The sequence below is a fragment of the Megalops cyprinoides genome, chromosome 16 (genome assembly GCF_013368585.1).
Source record: "Megalops cyprinoides isolate fMegCyp1 chromosome 16, fMegCyp1.pri, whole genome shotgun sequence".
Lineage (NCBI taxonomy): Eukaryota > Metazoa > Chordata > Actinopteri > Elopiformes > Megalopidae > Megalops > Megalops cyprinoides.
In genome coordinates, this window is record NC_050598.1 from 16,987,142 (window position 1) to 17,003,721 (window position 16,580).

Below are 16,580 nucleotides of genomic sequence, written 5' to 3' on the forward strand. Positions count from 1 at the left end.
TAAGATTTTAAATCTGAGCCAGTAAAGAACAGATTTCGGCCAGGTTAATTTCATTTTTTGGATAGTCTAGCCACTTAAAGGATCAATGGTTACAGCTGCCAATAGTCTTCTCGAATTACAGTAATTTATTTTAAATGCGATTCCACAAATGGCTGGAAGCCTAATCCATATTTGACACTACATATTACGTAGGACAACTACAACATTTTGGGGGAGAAATGTCTGAGATAGAGACTTCTTAGAGTTGCTGTTTTCACATTTTCACATAGCATTCAGCGATGCTGTTTTGAATGTGATTACAATAAAGTTAATCGGGTAACGATGATCACTGTTAATAGCTATCGGTATCGGAAGTGTTTCCTAGCAAACTAATTGTCGAATTTAACAGACTGTGGTCTGATTTAATAAATATTCTGGACGGCGAAGTTAAGCAACTGTAAGGAGAAATTTAACGTTAGCTAGCTAGATAGCCAAATCTATAAAAGAGCCAACGATTAGCTCGTCAGTTAGCTGCAAGTATTTTTAGTTAATATTAGCTCGAAGGCCACGTTCGCATTGGGGATTCGCTGTCATAGAATGAAATATTTTTTTCTGGATATTATTTCACCGCAGGCGCCTCGTACGCGTTAAACCAAGACGGTACTTTTGAAAAGAAAAGTGGACTTGGGACCGCGGACTCCCCGGTCTATGTTGCCCCGCAGCATCCAATTTTAAACCCAGCAAAACACTACAGTTTTTCACTCGAGTGACGTAAATACACAGGGATCTGCTGCGAAGGAGGCCGCGCGCGATGTCTCCCCCTCCCTCCCGCGCTGTCAGCGAGGAGCCTGATTGGTCCAGGCCTGGAAAAGAGAGTTCGAGAATCCAGAATGTGCAGGCCGCGGTGTCCCTACCGTGCGAAAAAATAGCAAAACAGTTCGCGACAAAACAAAGAAAGGACAAAACCTTCCAGGGACGGAGAAGGGAATTCGAAAACAGGTAAGGTATTTCGAATCGGCGGGAGTGCAATGGCGAGTTTGCGGCGAAGGCCCTCTCAGTCGGGCCTGGGCCTTGTTAAGCCCGCTCGGAAAAACGCAACAAAGGAGAAGAGGGCAGTTACCGCATGCTACCTTGTTGCGTGTTGCGTGCACGATTTCTAATTTGCTTTAATGCATGGAAGTAATTGGTATAGGATGTATGAGAAACTGTATTTTGGTATATGCACAGCTGCATTCAACGAATGTAATTTCTGATAAAAGAATGGGAAATAAACATTTCCAAAGCAGCTAGCTTGCTAAAATGGCGGAATACAAGATGTCGGCCGCTATTGCAGGACGTCTTGTATGTTGAGGTCGTCGGCTAGCTGGCTAATGTTTGCTAGCCAGCCCTTTAAGCATTTTGCATTAGAACGAGAGAATGCAACAAGGACCGTTGCGTGTTCTTTTTTTTTAACTTCCTCAACAGTGTGTAGTTAATGAAATTGGTAGGCTAGGCGGCGTCTTTTAAGGTTTCCGTTTTCGCTGGCCGCCTGTCTGCAAATAATCGGAAGATACAAGAGGAGCGGCCATTTTCCCGACCTGCCATACAACAAGATAGCTAGCTGGGAGCTGGGCTGGATTGACAGGCGCCAAGCAGAGACGACCGCGTGGAAGCATGTCGTGAAGCTAGCCAGCTAATGCACAATGGTGTGCAGATGGCTAGATACTAGTCAAGTGGAAGAATATTAACACGAAGCAGATTAGCTACCTTTAGCCAGACGTGTTTGTTTTCCAACCAGCAGCCTTGACAGGACGCTATTTTGATTTTACCTAGCTATCTGCGTGTATGGTAGTCAATCTTCGAGTACTGTGGCTAGCTAGCCATTTAATGTATGGAAATCCCGTGTCTGTGTGTCAGTAGTCACCTAGCTAAAATCAGACAAATTTATGGATAGCTAGTCTAAGTAACAAAATTTGGTAGTGTAATCGATTTTTTTTTAATTTTTTGACAAATGCATTTGCAGCAAAAGCGAGGTGAGGTAAATTAGATATTGCAGTAGCCAATGTCATGAAAACATCATGAAAACATGGCTTGTCTCATTCCTCAGTAGTTTTTTTGCCAAAAGAAGGAAATACGGTCGTAGTTAATTCCTCAATTCTTAATACTTCCTACTAAAGTGACGTTTTCAGTGTTGCCCCCTTGGGCTGTCAGATTTATTGTTTTTGCAGATTTTAACCTTTCCGTTCTTCAGGACAGAAATTAGTGGCATCCCGGGTTATTTACAGGCGCCGATTAGACCTGGTGCAGGATAGACTCCCGTGGTTTTAGCGCGCATGTTTCTGCGCGACAGGTTTATGCCGAATGGTGCTGGTGTAGTCAAATCTATTCTTTTCTGTGGGGAGGAAGGAGGGAGCCGCTTTTCATTTCCCTGCCTTTATGTGACAGATTTTACAATATTACGAATAAATAACACATTTGATTTATCGTTACTTAAAATTATGTTTGGATTGCCATTTTCTGTGTCTTCAAAGCCTTGAGCATGCAACCAGGTTTAAATTTAACAGCTGTTGGAGTCCAATTCATGATGTAATCATGCATTAATTAAATGTTTAAACATGATTGCATGCCATATATTCAGTGTCTTCATGCCAAATGTTTAAATGAGCGCATGTAGAATTCTACAGTTTAATGGATCGCCGTCAACCTGATTGTATCTAGTTGTGCTATACATAGGTTTACATGGAGAGGAACCCTGCACCTAAGCACACGTAGTGCGGCACGCACAAAGGAACATTGCATATGTTGCAACAATAGAGGCACTTTATTCCTTTTGAAAGGACATATCCTCTCAGTGACCTGTGTTTTTGTAGCAACCAAGGTATTTGGCTCTCTTTCAAGTCACCTCCTTGCAAGCTAGCACGCTACGCACCTAGGTAGCTGCCTACTGTATTTCCGTAAGGCATTTTCATTGGAAACTGCTCGGTACATCAACATGTAATATATGATGTAACATAATTCTCCGTGATTGACGAACATTTTAATGCAAATTAAGCAAGGCATGTTTCATTCATGAAATTTTTGTGAATCAATGAATATGTGGAACGTCATATTTATTTACAATTTATAACACAATGTAGGCCAGTATCCCATGTTTTACTCATCAAAACAAATAAAGACCTTTTATTTATTTTTCCTTTTCCTTGTTCATCTGCTCTTGTGTTCTTATGGTCTTAAATGCATTGGAAGCAACGCAGAACTCATTTCACACTTGGAAGCACATGTAGTATTTGATATATGTTGCAAGTAATTTTTAACTTGAACATTTTTCAATGCAAAAATGTGAATTGGTGTAAAATATAATTAGGAGCTTACCCTGTTAGAGAAATGTGACTGCTTTACACAGAGAGCCTGAGTCTAGGCTCCAGAGCAGCTACGTTCCTATACACATGACAGTTAGTGCTGTATATCTTAGCAAATGGATCCAACAATATTTATTGTGACTTAAGTGTGTCAGCAGGATAGATAAAGGGACTGTTGGTTAGTAGAATGTTATTTGGTAAAGTTCTATGCAAATAAGGTATTCCACTAATGTCATGAATAGACTTATCTATGGGTGCTCCTCTCTCTAAAGAGCACGGTGAACACCCCATGTTCTGCACCAGAATTTAAATGGTTCTAAATATTTAACGAGATGTGTAGTGTTCCCACAATTCTAATTGTGTGATGTGGTTCATTGCCCACACTAGCTGTCCAAAAATGTTTAACAAAGCCCTTTAAGAACTGGTGCCAGAAAGCCATTTGGACACTACACAAAAGCATTTTTTTCTGTTTTGCTTTGATCATTTCAAAGCCATATTTAAGGTTTCTGTCATAGTACACAGGAGTACTATCAGTATATAAAGCACAGAATAAAATTCAGCTATGCTAATTTGACTCTGCCTGTATTTCAGGTCACTTTTCTACAAGACACACAAGAAGAAAACTTTATTTTTAATTAATGTTTTTGATTGAAGTTTGGCAGCAAATGTGAAGGTAAGTTTCAATCGCTCACTGACCGAGCATTAATATTGGCTGTAGTGAATGAACAGGTGAAGGTCAATTTGACAACATTCAGTATTTACTCACTTGTGAACAGATGGCTATATCTGGGTGGCTTACACTGGTCACATTTTATGCTACCCATTTACACCACAGGGTATTTACTGAAGCAATCTAATTTATATTCCTTGGCCCAGGGTTCAGAAGCAGTGCCACACTTTGGATTTGAACCCGTGATCTTGCCTGCCACACTGCTGGCCTGTGGTATATTCTCATTGTCTTCAGTTTCCAAGGCTTCTATGTAAAATGCTCAGTGGAAGCAAATGTTTGAGATTTGAAGCTGGTGATGAGAGTTGGCTATGTACAAATAATGGAAATATTTAGCAATACTCTATTTACACAATTTTAATCCCCTTTCCCAGTGCCCCAATAGGCACTTTATGTGGAAGGATGGTCTTCCTACAGAATTCAAATTACATAACAATTTTTTCTTACCTGTTTGTGTGGTATTTCCAGTGAAGTTAACTTGTGTGTATTGACTTTGTCCTGAATTTGTTCATTTGTCATTTGTTAAGCTTTAGGAAGTAAAGGACAATGGACCAAGGTGGTGGGGTCTTGGAGTTACACTCACAGGATCTGAAAATGCCCCACACAATGATAATGCAAGACTTTGGTAGGTATAGCACTTTCAGTACTAGCGTTACTAATAGCATAATGATATGAAAAAGAAGTCATTTTCTATGGGTAAGCTTTGTCATATTTCAGAAGAAAAGAATGGTATGATGGCACTACAACACATATAAAAGCATCAGTATTTGCTTTATGTAATTTATGTAGCTCATGCGATCAGGCACATCTTGATAATGATCTTTGCAGTTATTCTCAGATTAGTTTTAAAAGCAATCCTTTTGTGTATAAAGATAGCAATATCATTCTTATAAGCCCAATGCCATGTTTCATTTTGTGGTGGCATTCGATACGCTGGAGTAATCAGCAGGGTTATTTCTGTGTCGCACTAATTGAGTGTCCTCAGTAGTCACTGGCCTGGGAGGTTTGAAAGTGGCTCAGCATAAGCAAAGCCCTCGAATGTCTCCACAGTGGCGGGCATGGGGGGCATGGCCCACATCGACGGCGACCACATCGTGGTGTCGGTGCCCGAGGCGGTGCTGGTGTCGGACGTGGTGACAGACGAGGACATCACGCTGGAGCACGGCCTGGAGGCGGAGGTGGTGGAGGGGCCGGACATCGAGCCGGAGGATGTGGTGACGGCGGAGGGCGTGATCATGCCGGAGTCCGTGCTGGGGGCGGAGGTGGCCATCGAGGAGGCGCTGACCACCGACCTGATCGAGGAGTCGGTGCACATGGCAGACCAGGTGTTCGTGGCCGACCTGATGTCCCACCAGCGGGACGGACAGCTGGACCACGACATAGTGTCCGAGGAGGTGATGGTCACCAACTCTGACGCAGAGGCAGTCATCCAGACGCACGAGGGTGTGCCGGCCTCCACTGTCACCCTGAAAACGGACGAGGACGAGGATGGAAAGAGCACCTCTGAGGACTACCTGATGATCTCCCGTAAGTGAATCGTCTCCATGCTGCAAATGTGATAGACTCCTGCTGCTTAGATTTTACACAGTGCTCTGTTTTTTTTATATTAGGATCAGAAACACTTGCGCACGGTGATGAAAACAAACTATCAGTAGTGGTGGTATCTTAAATGTTAGAGTTAGATAAAGGGTCCAGTCCAACAGATTAGCTTTCAGTGGATGCTTGTTCACACGCTCTCTTGTGAAAAGCGCATCCCCATAGGAGTGAGGCTGTTGTTTCTTAGGGTTGCCAAAGATATCTTTTATGTGTGCTTTTTCATCATGCTGTGTCCCTGAGCCCTTGTGTGCTCCAGCTTACTGTGAGCTCAGAATGCTGCTGTGACTTCATAACATCATATTTTTTGAGCAGTAGATGCTTTCCTACTTTTAATTTTGTGTTTATCTCCTGTTTTTATATTCGTATTTATTTTATTTTATGTTTATCGGAGGGAAATGTGAAATGTATAGTAATGCTGAAGTTTTCTTGTTTAAGCAATTTTGATTTAGTGCTGATCTTCCCAGGTAAATTTTGTCCTATGTGGTAATATTCCAGCAAGTGCTGTGTGTGAGGGCACCTGTCTGTGGGACATGGCTGGCTTTCAGTACAGATGGGGATGCTGGTTTTGTGTTTGCGCAGTGGACGACGTTGGCGAGAAGCTGGACATTGGGAACACCCCCCTGAAGATCAGCACAGAGGTGACCCAGGGCGACGGTTCCAAGGACGGCGCCTACGGCTCCGAGGTCATCAAGGTGTACATCTTCAAGGCTGAGGCCGACGACGATGTGGAGATCGGTAAGCCACACGCTCACACGGGAGGGAACTGTATTCCTTTTCAGTGTTCATCATTAAACAGCTGCTACCTAAAGAGCAATTAGCTATTCTGGAAAAAAAGTGTTAGTAGGAGACCCCCATTAGATATACATTTCAAATGATGTCTGTGACTTTTAATTGATTTCATATGTTTGGAGTATGAAATGAATAAATTGATGAATTGTAGAGAAAATATTGGTACAGCAATAACTGGTACACACCACACTGGTACCTAGTCAGTGAATAGTGTTGCAATCATTTGGCAGTCAGCCACCATCATTGAGCCTTGGTTAAATTCATTGTGCAAGTCAGTATTCCAGAGAAACTGGTATTGTCAGTGTCATTGTTTGGGTTAGGATTATTCCTCACATTAATGTTAATGGATTGGACAGAATATTTTGATTGAATCCTTTCTGCAAAAAGATGTGAAATTTTGGGACCTGGTAGACCAGAGTCACCAAAGTGTGACCAGGATTGTAGCCCACTAAAAGCAGTGTGTGCTGCAGTTTTTAGTTTATCTGATGTCTCACATTGGCTCACACCAGTATTGCATTTGTAGATAATTACCACAGTGAAATTATACATTACATTAATTACATTACGTCCTAGCAACTTTATCAACATAAATCTCTTGTATTAGTCAAGTGCTCTGCACACTCAGTGCATATTTAATGTTCGGGTGTGTCGGACAGGAGTCCCATCAAACCTGAGCCACATTTGCCGTGACTACTGTCTCATGCCGTGCTGCACCTGAAGTTGGTGGGATGACGGTGGTGGTGTGACTGTGTACTTGTGCTTGGTGTGATTGCAGGTGGGACAGAGGTGGTGACGGAGAGCGACTTCCATAATGGCCATGCAGTGCTGGAGCCGGCGGGCATTGGAAGGCTGTCCAGGGACAAGATGGTTTACATGGCAGTTAAGGACTCCTGTCAGGGAGACGAGGACATGAGTAAGTGTGGCTGTGGGATAAGTGTAATTGTGGGATTGAATCCCATCTGATGATGACAGAAGAGATAGTGCCTCTGTGCTACTAATGGTACTGTTACATTGCCCTGAGCATCAGTATAACTCAGTGCTTATGTCCACCCAGACTGCACAGAGATTGCAGATGAGGTATACATGGAAGTGATCGTGGGGGAGGAGGAGGCCCCTCCCATTCAGGAGTCACAGCTGGAAGATCCTGCCGTCAATAAGACGTTCGTTCCTGTGGCCTGGGCAGCGGCTTACGGTAAGCTGCCACTCAACTCTCACTCTGCTTCCACGGCCTCGGGCCTGCAGCGCATTAAATGCAGCTAAGCGCTTCAGAAAGACAAGGTGTACTCCACCTACCGAAGTCTAGAGAAGGGAAAATATTTTCATTTTACCTTTTTTTAAGATACAGAAGATGAAATACATTGCAGCAGGGGAAAAGGTCCCTTTTAGCCCCCAAAATTATGGAAAAGGAGGATGATGTTTGCTGTGTTGGTTTCGCTGAATTCAGCTGAGTCTTTGGATTTATCTTCAGGTAACAACCTGGACACCAGGTTAGAGAACAAAAATGGTGCAGCCACGCAGTACCTGCAGATCACCGACAGCCTCAGCACCAGCAGGGCCCTCAAGCAGAAGGCCAAGAAGAAGAAGAGGGGAGAGACACGGCAGTGTCAGACTGGTATGGGGAGCAGACTTTGAATTTAATGTGCACTTAAAGGCTAATCTGAATACGCTTTAGTGTTTAAGCTTCTAAATCCTTCTAGACACTCCTTTTAGTGCTGCTTTTATGTGTTTTTTTTTTTAATACTTCATGAGTTCAGTGGTGGAAAAAAAAAATACCTGCCTAAATTTGTGAATGAAAGTTTAGGTTACATTCACTCTCTGTTGTAACTCCAGTGGGTGTGTGAAAGTGTTACTTATCTAACTGCATCTTGTGCACAAGGAGTGCCAGTAGACCTGTGCAATTCTCATTCTAGTTGTCCTTTAAGCACAGCTGCATGTGCAGGTAAGAATGGGATAGTGAGAGTGAAGATCCTAGATAAGCATGTTGTTTTGTGAAGGCCCTGCATCATAGCGTTGTGTGTGTCTGCAGCTGTGATCATCGGTCCGGACGGCCAGCCTCTGACGGTGTACCCCTGCCACATCTGCGGGAAGAAGTTCAAGTCGCGTGGCTTCCTGAAGAGGCACATGAAGAACCACCCGGACCACATGTTCAAGAAGAAGTACCAGTGCACGGACTGCGACTTCACCACCAACAAGAAGGTCAGCTTCCACAACCACCTGGAGGGTCACAAGCTGATCGTGAAGACGGAGAAGGTGCCCGAGTTCACGGAGTACACGCGGCGCTACCGCGAGGCCAGCCCGCTCAGCTCCAACAAGCTCATCCTGCGCGACAAGGAGCCCAAGCTGCACAAGTGCAAGTACTGCGACTACGAGACGGCCGAGCAGGGCCTGCTCAACCGCCACCTGCTGGCCGTGCACAGCAAGAACTTTGCCCACGTGTGCGTGGAGTGCGCCAAGGGCTTCCGGCACCCGTCGGAGCTCAAGAAGCACATGCGCACGCACACCGGCGAGAAGCCCTACCAGTGCCAGCACTGCGAGTTCCGCTGCGCCGACCAGTCCAACCTAAAGACTCACATTAAGAGCAAGCACGGCACCGAGCTGCCCTACAAGTGCGGACACTGCCCGCAGGCCTTCGCCGACGACAAGGAGCTGCAGAAGCACATGGAGATCTTCCAGGGCCACAAGACGCACCAGTGCCCGCACTGCGACCACAAGAGCACCAACTCCAGCGACCTGAAGAGGCACATCATCTCCGTGCACACCAAGGACTTCCCGCACAAGTGCGAGGTGTGCGAGAAGGGATTCCACCGGCCCTCCGAGCTCAAGAAGCACTCAGAGACTCACAAGGGCAACAAAGTGCACCAGTGCCGGCACTGTGACTTCAAGATCTCCGACCCCTTCACGCTCAGCCGCCACATCCTGTCTGTCCACACCAAGGACCTGCCCTTCAAGTGCAAGCGCTGCAAGCGGGGCTTCCGGCACCAGAACGAACTGAAGAAGCACATGAAGACGCACAGCGGCCGGAAGGTCTACCAGTGCCAGTATTGCGAGTACAACACTACGGACGCCTCAGGTTTCAAGCGACACGTCATATCCATTCACACCAAGGACTACCCCCACCGCTGTGATTACTGTAAGAAGGGCTTCCGCCGGCCTTCGGAAAAGAACCAGCATATAATGCGGCACCACAAAGACACGCTAATGTAACCTCATGCACCCCCTTCCACATTCTATAGAGCCCCTTTTCACGGTGTCACTGAGCTCACAGGAAGGGGTGGGGGCAGCGGAGGAAGGGAATGTAGTCTTTGGAGGGTCAAACCACGTTTAAATTTTAACTGTTATCCTTTTCGGAGCTTATTCCCGTTTTCCCAAAATTGTGAAACAAGTCTTAAAAGAAATCCCGTTAGTAAAAATATTAGACAATAGCTGGGTGGGAGAAGTTGCGGGAGGAGCAGTCACTCCATTCTACCTGTCATCATTTTGTTCTCCTTGATTTTGCTGCATCAATGTTTAGGGGGGTTCAAATGTCTTTTTTTTTTCCCTTTTCTTTTTAACACGCCCACTTTGGTAAGAGAAAAGCAAATAATATCCTCAATAATGGGAGAGATGCTCAAGCAATGTCTCACAGTATGAAACAAAAACCCCATGTGAGTGACTTTCCTGTCTTCATTTAACTGTGCTGGAGTGTGATGCTTTGTCATTCTCAGTAAATAACATGTAGCCTATATATGTATATTTTTCTTTTTTACCAGCCCGTAAGTCTTTCTTCACCTGCTTGCTGAACATTTGCTTTAAAACCCAATTAAACAGTGACGTCATTGATATGAGTAGCCCATTTATGTTGTAAAAACTAACTGCTCGGGAAAATGTTTACATATGCAACATGGCATAATTTAGCTATGACTGAAAAAAAAGTTTCAGATCACCAGATTTTAGGAGGCTTCTTTGTATTGTTCTCAGAATTAATTTGGCTGTCAAATCTTCTGTAATTTTAGGTCTCCCACATTTAGACTGGACAATTGTTGGACATATTATCTTCTAATGACCCTTACCATTGGAGAAGTACTGTTTAATTGTTCTTCACTTTGTGATTGCCACTACACAAGTGTATCCATAATGATGTGTACCTGGCAGGCATAAATGAGCGCACCTGTAGCCAAACATTTTGGGATTCTCTTCACAATCATGCCTTACATGTATTGTCATTTTCATGCACTGTATTTAGTAAACTGTAATCAAACAAATGATTTTGTAAAAGTCTATTGTGATGTATAAGTTGTGTTTCTCTGAAACTTTGTGTATATTTTAGTAAGATGAGATCATTTTCTAATTTCTTACACAGATATAGGAAATGAGTATTTATTTCCAAGTTTTCTCGCCAGTGTATTGACTGACCCTTGGAAATGGATTCGCTTCAGTTGCACTGTCTTGTTTTTGCCCTTCAAGTAAACTGCTTATGACGACAAATCTGTATGAAGCCTTATCATAACTAAATGTTCGTCACTGAAACAGGTTTTTCGGGTGGGGGTGGTTGTGCCTTGGTTTGCTTTTGTGACATATTCAGCCCGATGTGCAGTCCGGACTAAGAGTACTGCTCAACTGATATCCTGTCCTTTGTGTCACTTTGCTCCTGCTATACATGTGCCTGTGTGTGCCATCAGTAGACATTCTGTAGTTCAGTGTGCTGGTGTTTTCTCCCCTATACAGAACCCAGTCTGTCCTCTGCCTCTAAAGCACATTGTTGCGTGGCAGAGAACTTGGTCTAAACAAAGGGATTTGAGCCCCTGAAATGCGTGAAAAGATTTGCCCCCCATCCCCCCCCCCCCCCCCCCCCCACTGCCCCTTCTGTAAAATGAATCAATCTTGTCTCCCCAAGTGAGCCCCTTAGTGCTAAAATATGAACCTGAAGAGTCAGAGCGAGTGTGCAAGCTGGTGTGCTGGCTTATTAAAATTAGTTATTTTGCCATACATATTTAGGAGCTGCTGTACATTTTACAGTGAACTGCAGATGACTGTGGACTTAAGTCATCCCATGACGGAATACTCAAACCATCAATGTATGCTTTTTTTTTTTTTTTTTTTTTTTTTTAAGTATTTTTGTTTTTCTTTTTTGGTGTTGTCAATTGGTGGATCACTGGTAAGGAGGAACAAAAATAAATATACATTTTTTAAGGAAAGGTCCTCTTGTTGATGTCGCTGGATTTTTTTTTTTTACTGGAATGCAAGATGCAGCTGGTTTAGAATTACTGACTTAAAGTGTTGCGTAACAGGCGCTTGCCAGACATCTTTAATTGCAGATCTGGATAATGGCAGAGTTTATGCCATTTCAAAATGATTTTTGGCAGGCATTAGTACATCCTGTTCTTACTACTATTAAGTATGACACGGAATGCATCAATCCTTAAACGGTTACTTGACATTGAAATGCGTTAACAGGATTTGAACATAAGTGGGTTTGCAGTACTTCTAAGCCTCATTTTCAGTGTAGGATGATTATTATGAGTAAGAACTGAATGAGAATTAACACTGACACAGGTAGTCTTATGTTCTTTGTTCTGTGCTATAGCTGTGCTGTGTTGCATTTAGAGGACGAGATTGCAAAGTCATTTGATTCGGATTAAATCTTAAACATCAGTTAAATGTTAATTGGATAGTTCCTCAAAGTGGTGTGTTTCTACCCTCTGAAGAAGAATTTTGATGAACAGGGATACGCTGCTCTGGTCCTCAAGGGTGACAGTCCAGATGTATTTATTGGCAGCTTCATATCACCAGTCAAAAGCAAGGGCAAGCACTTTACAAATCAGGCAAGGACATTAATTAGTTAGATACATCAGGTGTAATGAAAACCATGCAGCATTCAGTCCTCTAGAAGTGGAGTCGTGTTGATGTGGCACACTGGTGTAGAGGATAATTTGCTGTAAATGCTATGAAATGCCAGGCTTGAGGAGGTGTGCTTCTGTAGCACTGTTGCTGAAGCTGCTTCTCGGGCACCCAGCCGATCTCCCTGCCGCTGTTACGCTCATGCTTTAGTGCCCTGGCTGGCTGCACTGAAGAATTCCTGCAGGTCCTGCTCGGTGAAGTCGAGCGAGGCTCCGGCCTCAGGGTAGCAGCGGGTGATCAGGCTCTCAAAGCAGCGGTACTGGGCCACAAAGTTCTGCTGCAAGGCCCTCCACACCTCCTGAGCGGGGAGAAGGTGGAACACGTCACCACTGTAATTTTTTTCATAAGGCACTTAGCAGCCGTTTTGATTCTATGAAGTCTGCCAGAACAAGTGGTTAAGGACCTGGTTGCTCTAGCCAGGACTGACTATCCTCGACGGGTTAAACAGCCAGGTTTTGTGTTTACATTATTGGCATTTAGCAGACGCTGTCATGCAGAGCAACTTGCATAGGTTACAATTTGTTACGTTACTCATTTACACAGCTGGATATTTACTGAGGTATGTCTGGGTTAAGTACCTTGCCCATGGTACAACAGCAGTGCCCCAGTGGGGAATCGAACTGGCAACCTTTCAGTTATGAGTCCTGCTCCTTACTGCTGTGCTACACTGCCACCCTTAATATTCCTGCTGATTGAATGGAAGTCGGCCACTGCATGACAGGTTCACACATTGTTGAGTAATTGTGTGTTAGTGGTCAGGACTCGAATTAACCTCTGTGGGGCTTGAGGTTGTAAAACCAATCGGGGCATCTGGTTTCAACAAAGTGCGTAATGCAAATAATGCCTTTTGAATACAAATGGTCTATTTGCATATATCTGGTGTTACGCACACGTTTTGTTAGTGTCATTCACACACATACCAAGTATCCAGAAGGAGAATTCACCTGAGCTATGGTAGTATCCTAAGCCTTATGGAATTAGCCTTAGTGTTTAAAATTGACCATCCATCGCGTTTGTGTGCGTTTTTTTCCCTTAGCTGGACGTTAGAAATAATGCTAAACTCGTTAACTCATCCCACAGGGGGGCGCTGCAGGTGTGGGTGGGATACCTGCAGCAGGACGGGGTCATCGCCCAGATCCCGGCCCAGCGTTTTGTGCAGGACCTCCAGTGTGCGCTGCACGTGCTTTCCAGCGTGGAGCGCTGTCAGCTTGCGCAGCTCCTGCTTGCTGTAGGCCAGCTGGAAGCAGACCTCCTCCTCTCGCACGCCGTGCGCCAGGCAGCCCTGCACCCCGTCCAGAAAATCCTGACGGGAAAGGGGGGGAGAGAGTTCAGCGGCTGCTGAGAGAGCAAGCCTGTGCTTTTCTTTCCCGCCGGGCCGTGGAGCCTAGTCCAGTTCCACCCATGCTACTTTCCATTTCACAGTCGTTTTGGTTTTGATGCTTTATCATAAGGACTGCCATAGGGGGGTGACCACCATGTTAACACCCAGTATGTGTGTTTGTAGGCTCCAGTCTCACAAGTTCGCGCTTTGTCCCTGTGTGATGTGTGGTCTGTGTGTACAGCTGTATCCATGGAGACCCTTGTGCCACTGCCCCCTCCCTGTACTTACGCTTAAACTGCCCAGCGGCCGCCCCAGGTGAGTGTCGATGTACTGCTGCACGTGCAGTGCAGTCCTTTCCCGGGCCTCTGTCTGCACTGCCCTTAGCTCTGGGAAGCCTGCCAGGAACCTCTGCAGCCAGTGTAAGTTCAGCAGCTTCACCACCAGGGGGCTGCAGCGAGCATTCTGTCCTATGAGGCTGTCCACTTCAGGACAGAACACAATGAAAATCTGAATGAAAATGTGGGAACTCGGAGGATTTTTGCACTGTATATTAAGGGTTAATTTTTTTCCTCCCTTTTTCATACAGTCAAACCACACCAGAAGTTTAAGAAGGCCAGACTGATGACAAGAGAGTTAATGCAAAAGAGGAAAACAGCCAAAACTGGACAGCACCTCTGTTGAGTCCATATCTAAAAAAATCTTTAACATACAGAATTTTTCACTCATATAAATTTGTGATGGTCTCACAGTAGAGAAAATGTGGAATATCCAGAGCAACACAGTAAAAAACAATGGGCACGGTTTGAGCCTTTCTTAGCGTGCAGCGGCTGTGCCCTGCACTTACGGGCTTGGAAGGCCGCGTTAAAGAGCTGGGTGTACACTTTGCCCAGCCCCCAACGTTCCTCTGAGCCTCCCAGCACCATCTGCCCCTCGTTGACAAACTCCTCCAGGCGTGACACGAACGGGAGCACCCCCACCCGATTCCTCTTCAGCACCCGCTGGCTCTCCATCTCCTTGTACAGGGCCTCCTGAGTGCACAGCAGCAGCACCATCAGCACAGTCACACTGAGCCAGCGATGCGCTCATAGTAATGTGCAGGAAACAAGACCTGCAGCGGTTATATTCACTCTTCTCCTTCCGTGTTTTGAACTTATCAATATAAAGGCCAGTTCTGAACACTCCTGTACAGTGTGTGCTTTATGTTGCAGCAAGATCCTCTGGTTTGAAAACAAATGATACACAAATGATGAAAACAATGCATGTTGCATGCTTATGTCTGCACTGAATGAAGGCTAGGAGAGCAGGCTGAGACATTGTACCCACAGGTGTACTGAAATACAAGTAAGATGGCTATGCTAGTGCTGTACTCAGTGTAAGTGTACAGAAGTACAGGTAAACTGAGTATGGTGAAGCCGTACTCATTGTGGATGTGCTGAAATACAGGTAAACCGACGGTGTTGATGTTCTACTCGCCGTGTAGTTGTGCAGGCTGCGTTGGCTGTGCTGGATGGCGCACTGCAGCACAGAGCAAAGGAAGGAGGCGTCGGGGTTGCCGCGGTGGCGGGACAGGCATTGGTCTGTGGTCTTCAGCACAGTCAGGCAGCACAGTGGCTGCGTCTTCTCGCACAAGCTGAGCAGTGCGCACAGGCGTGGCTCCACGGCTCCAAGCACCGCCCACACACAGTCCAGCTCCGCCCCCGCGCTCGGGTCCGGGGGACCGCTGCCCACCGACACCCTGCACCAGCTGTGAGGCCTCCTCTTCTGCCTGGGGTTACTGCAGTGGGAGGAGACACGTGATAGACTTCAGGGGGTGATTGCTAGCGTGGGGACAGGAGTGGGCGTGGGTGTGTGCAGTCAGTTTCCACTCTCTGTGCCATCGGACCACTCTGTGTTTCAGAGACGCATTATCATCTCCCCGTCACATTGCACAAAGTACGTGTTACTCACACATAGCTCTGCACCTGGTCAACTGCGCTGCCTCTCCTACCGAGGGGAAACTGAAGAGACATAAAACACGAAGCCGGATATTGAGGTGACATTTCAGAGAATTATGAGTTCCAGCCATCTTCTGACTTCAGCAATGACATGGAAGGTATGTTTTGTGTGCGTAGCCAACCTCGACAATGCTAGGCCTGCTGTCCAGCCCGAAGAAGGCAGTGAGGAACTCTTGCTCTGTGGCGCACACACACTCCAACTGACTCAGGACTTGCTGAACCACCTGTAACGCACAGGACACAAGAGCCCTGGAGTCTTACCACCTCAAACACATTCGCTCCTTAAGGAGGGACATGCCTGTTCTTAAGGGTTGTCTGGTAATTGCCATTGACGTAGTGAGATCTCAGTATAAACTATAAAGCGTAGCTGCAGCTCATACAAACTGGACTGCTTTGGGCCCACCTACCCTGCTGGCTCTCCCCTCAGAGCAGAATGGCACAGACCCACTGCTGAACGCACCGGCCACAGACTCCTGGGACCCGAGGCCTGTCCCTGCAGATATCAACACAGCCAGCCTTAGTCTTTAGGTTGAACAGGACAGAGCCAAACCTAGATATCTGCGCTCCCTTTACACCACCCACTTTTAGCATATTTTAGCATTAGCTTTTAGCATCATTTAACTTTTAACATCTCAATTAACTTTTAGCATTAGCATCATTTTGAACACCATTGCAAGAAGTACAAAGTACAAACTGTTGTACATTAAATGTCAGCTCGCATTTCCTGACCCGCCACCACGTCCATACTACATTTATGATTAATTTGAGCCAGTGTGAAGGCATTTAAGATCCTGGACACAGTACTGGGCCATGCATCACATGCCAATTGCCCTTCTGGTTTGAAACAGAACCTAAATGAACAGCAGACAGCACTGACCTAAAGGTGTGCATATGCATGTGCATGTCATGTGTAAATCTAGCCAAGATCTGGGCCACAAGATGGACTGTATGAAAAAAAA

At 45.4% G+C, this 16,580-nt stretch overlaps 1 protein-coding gene across 1 annotated transcript; it reads left to right on the plus strand.

Moving 5' to 3' along the window:
• Positions 1-179: 179 nt before the first annotated feature.
• znf711 (zinc finger protein 711) lies at positions 180-10,651 on the plus strand. The gene is made up of 9 exons (XM_036548360.1): positions 180-978; positions 3,909-3,990; positions 4,572-4,669; positions 5,095-5,571; positions 6,220-6,375; positions 7,205-7,342; positions 7,484-7,621; positions 7,898-8,041; positions 8,456-10,651. Exons 3-9 carry the CDS (start codon positions 4,591-4,593, stop codon positions 9,631-9,633), a joined length of 2,310 nt encoding a protein of 769 aa, XP_036404253.1. The 5' UTR covers positions 180-978; positions 3,909-3,990; positions 4,572-4,590; the 3' UTR covers positions 9,634-10,651.
• Positions 10,652-16,580: the final 5,929 nt, after the last annotated feature.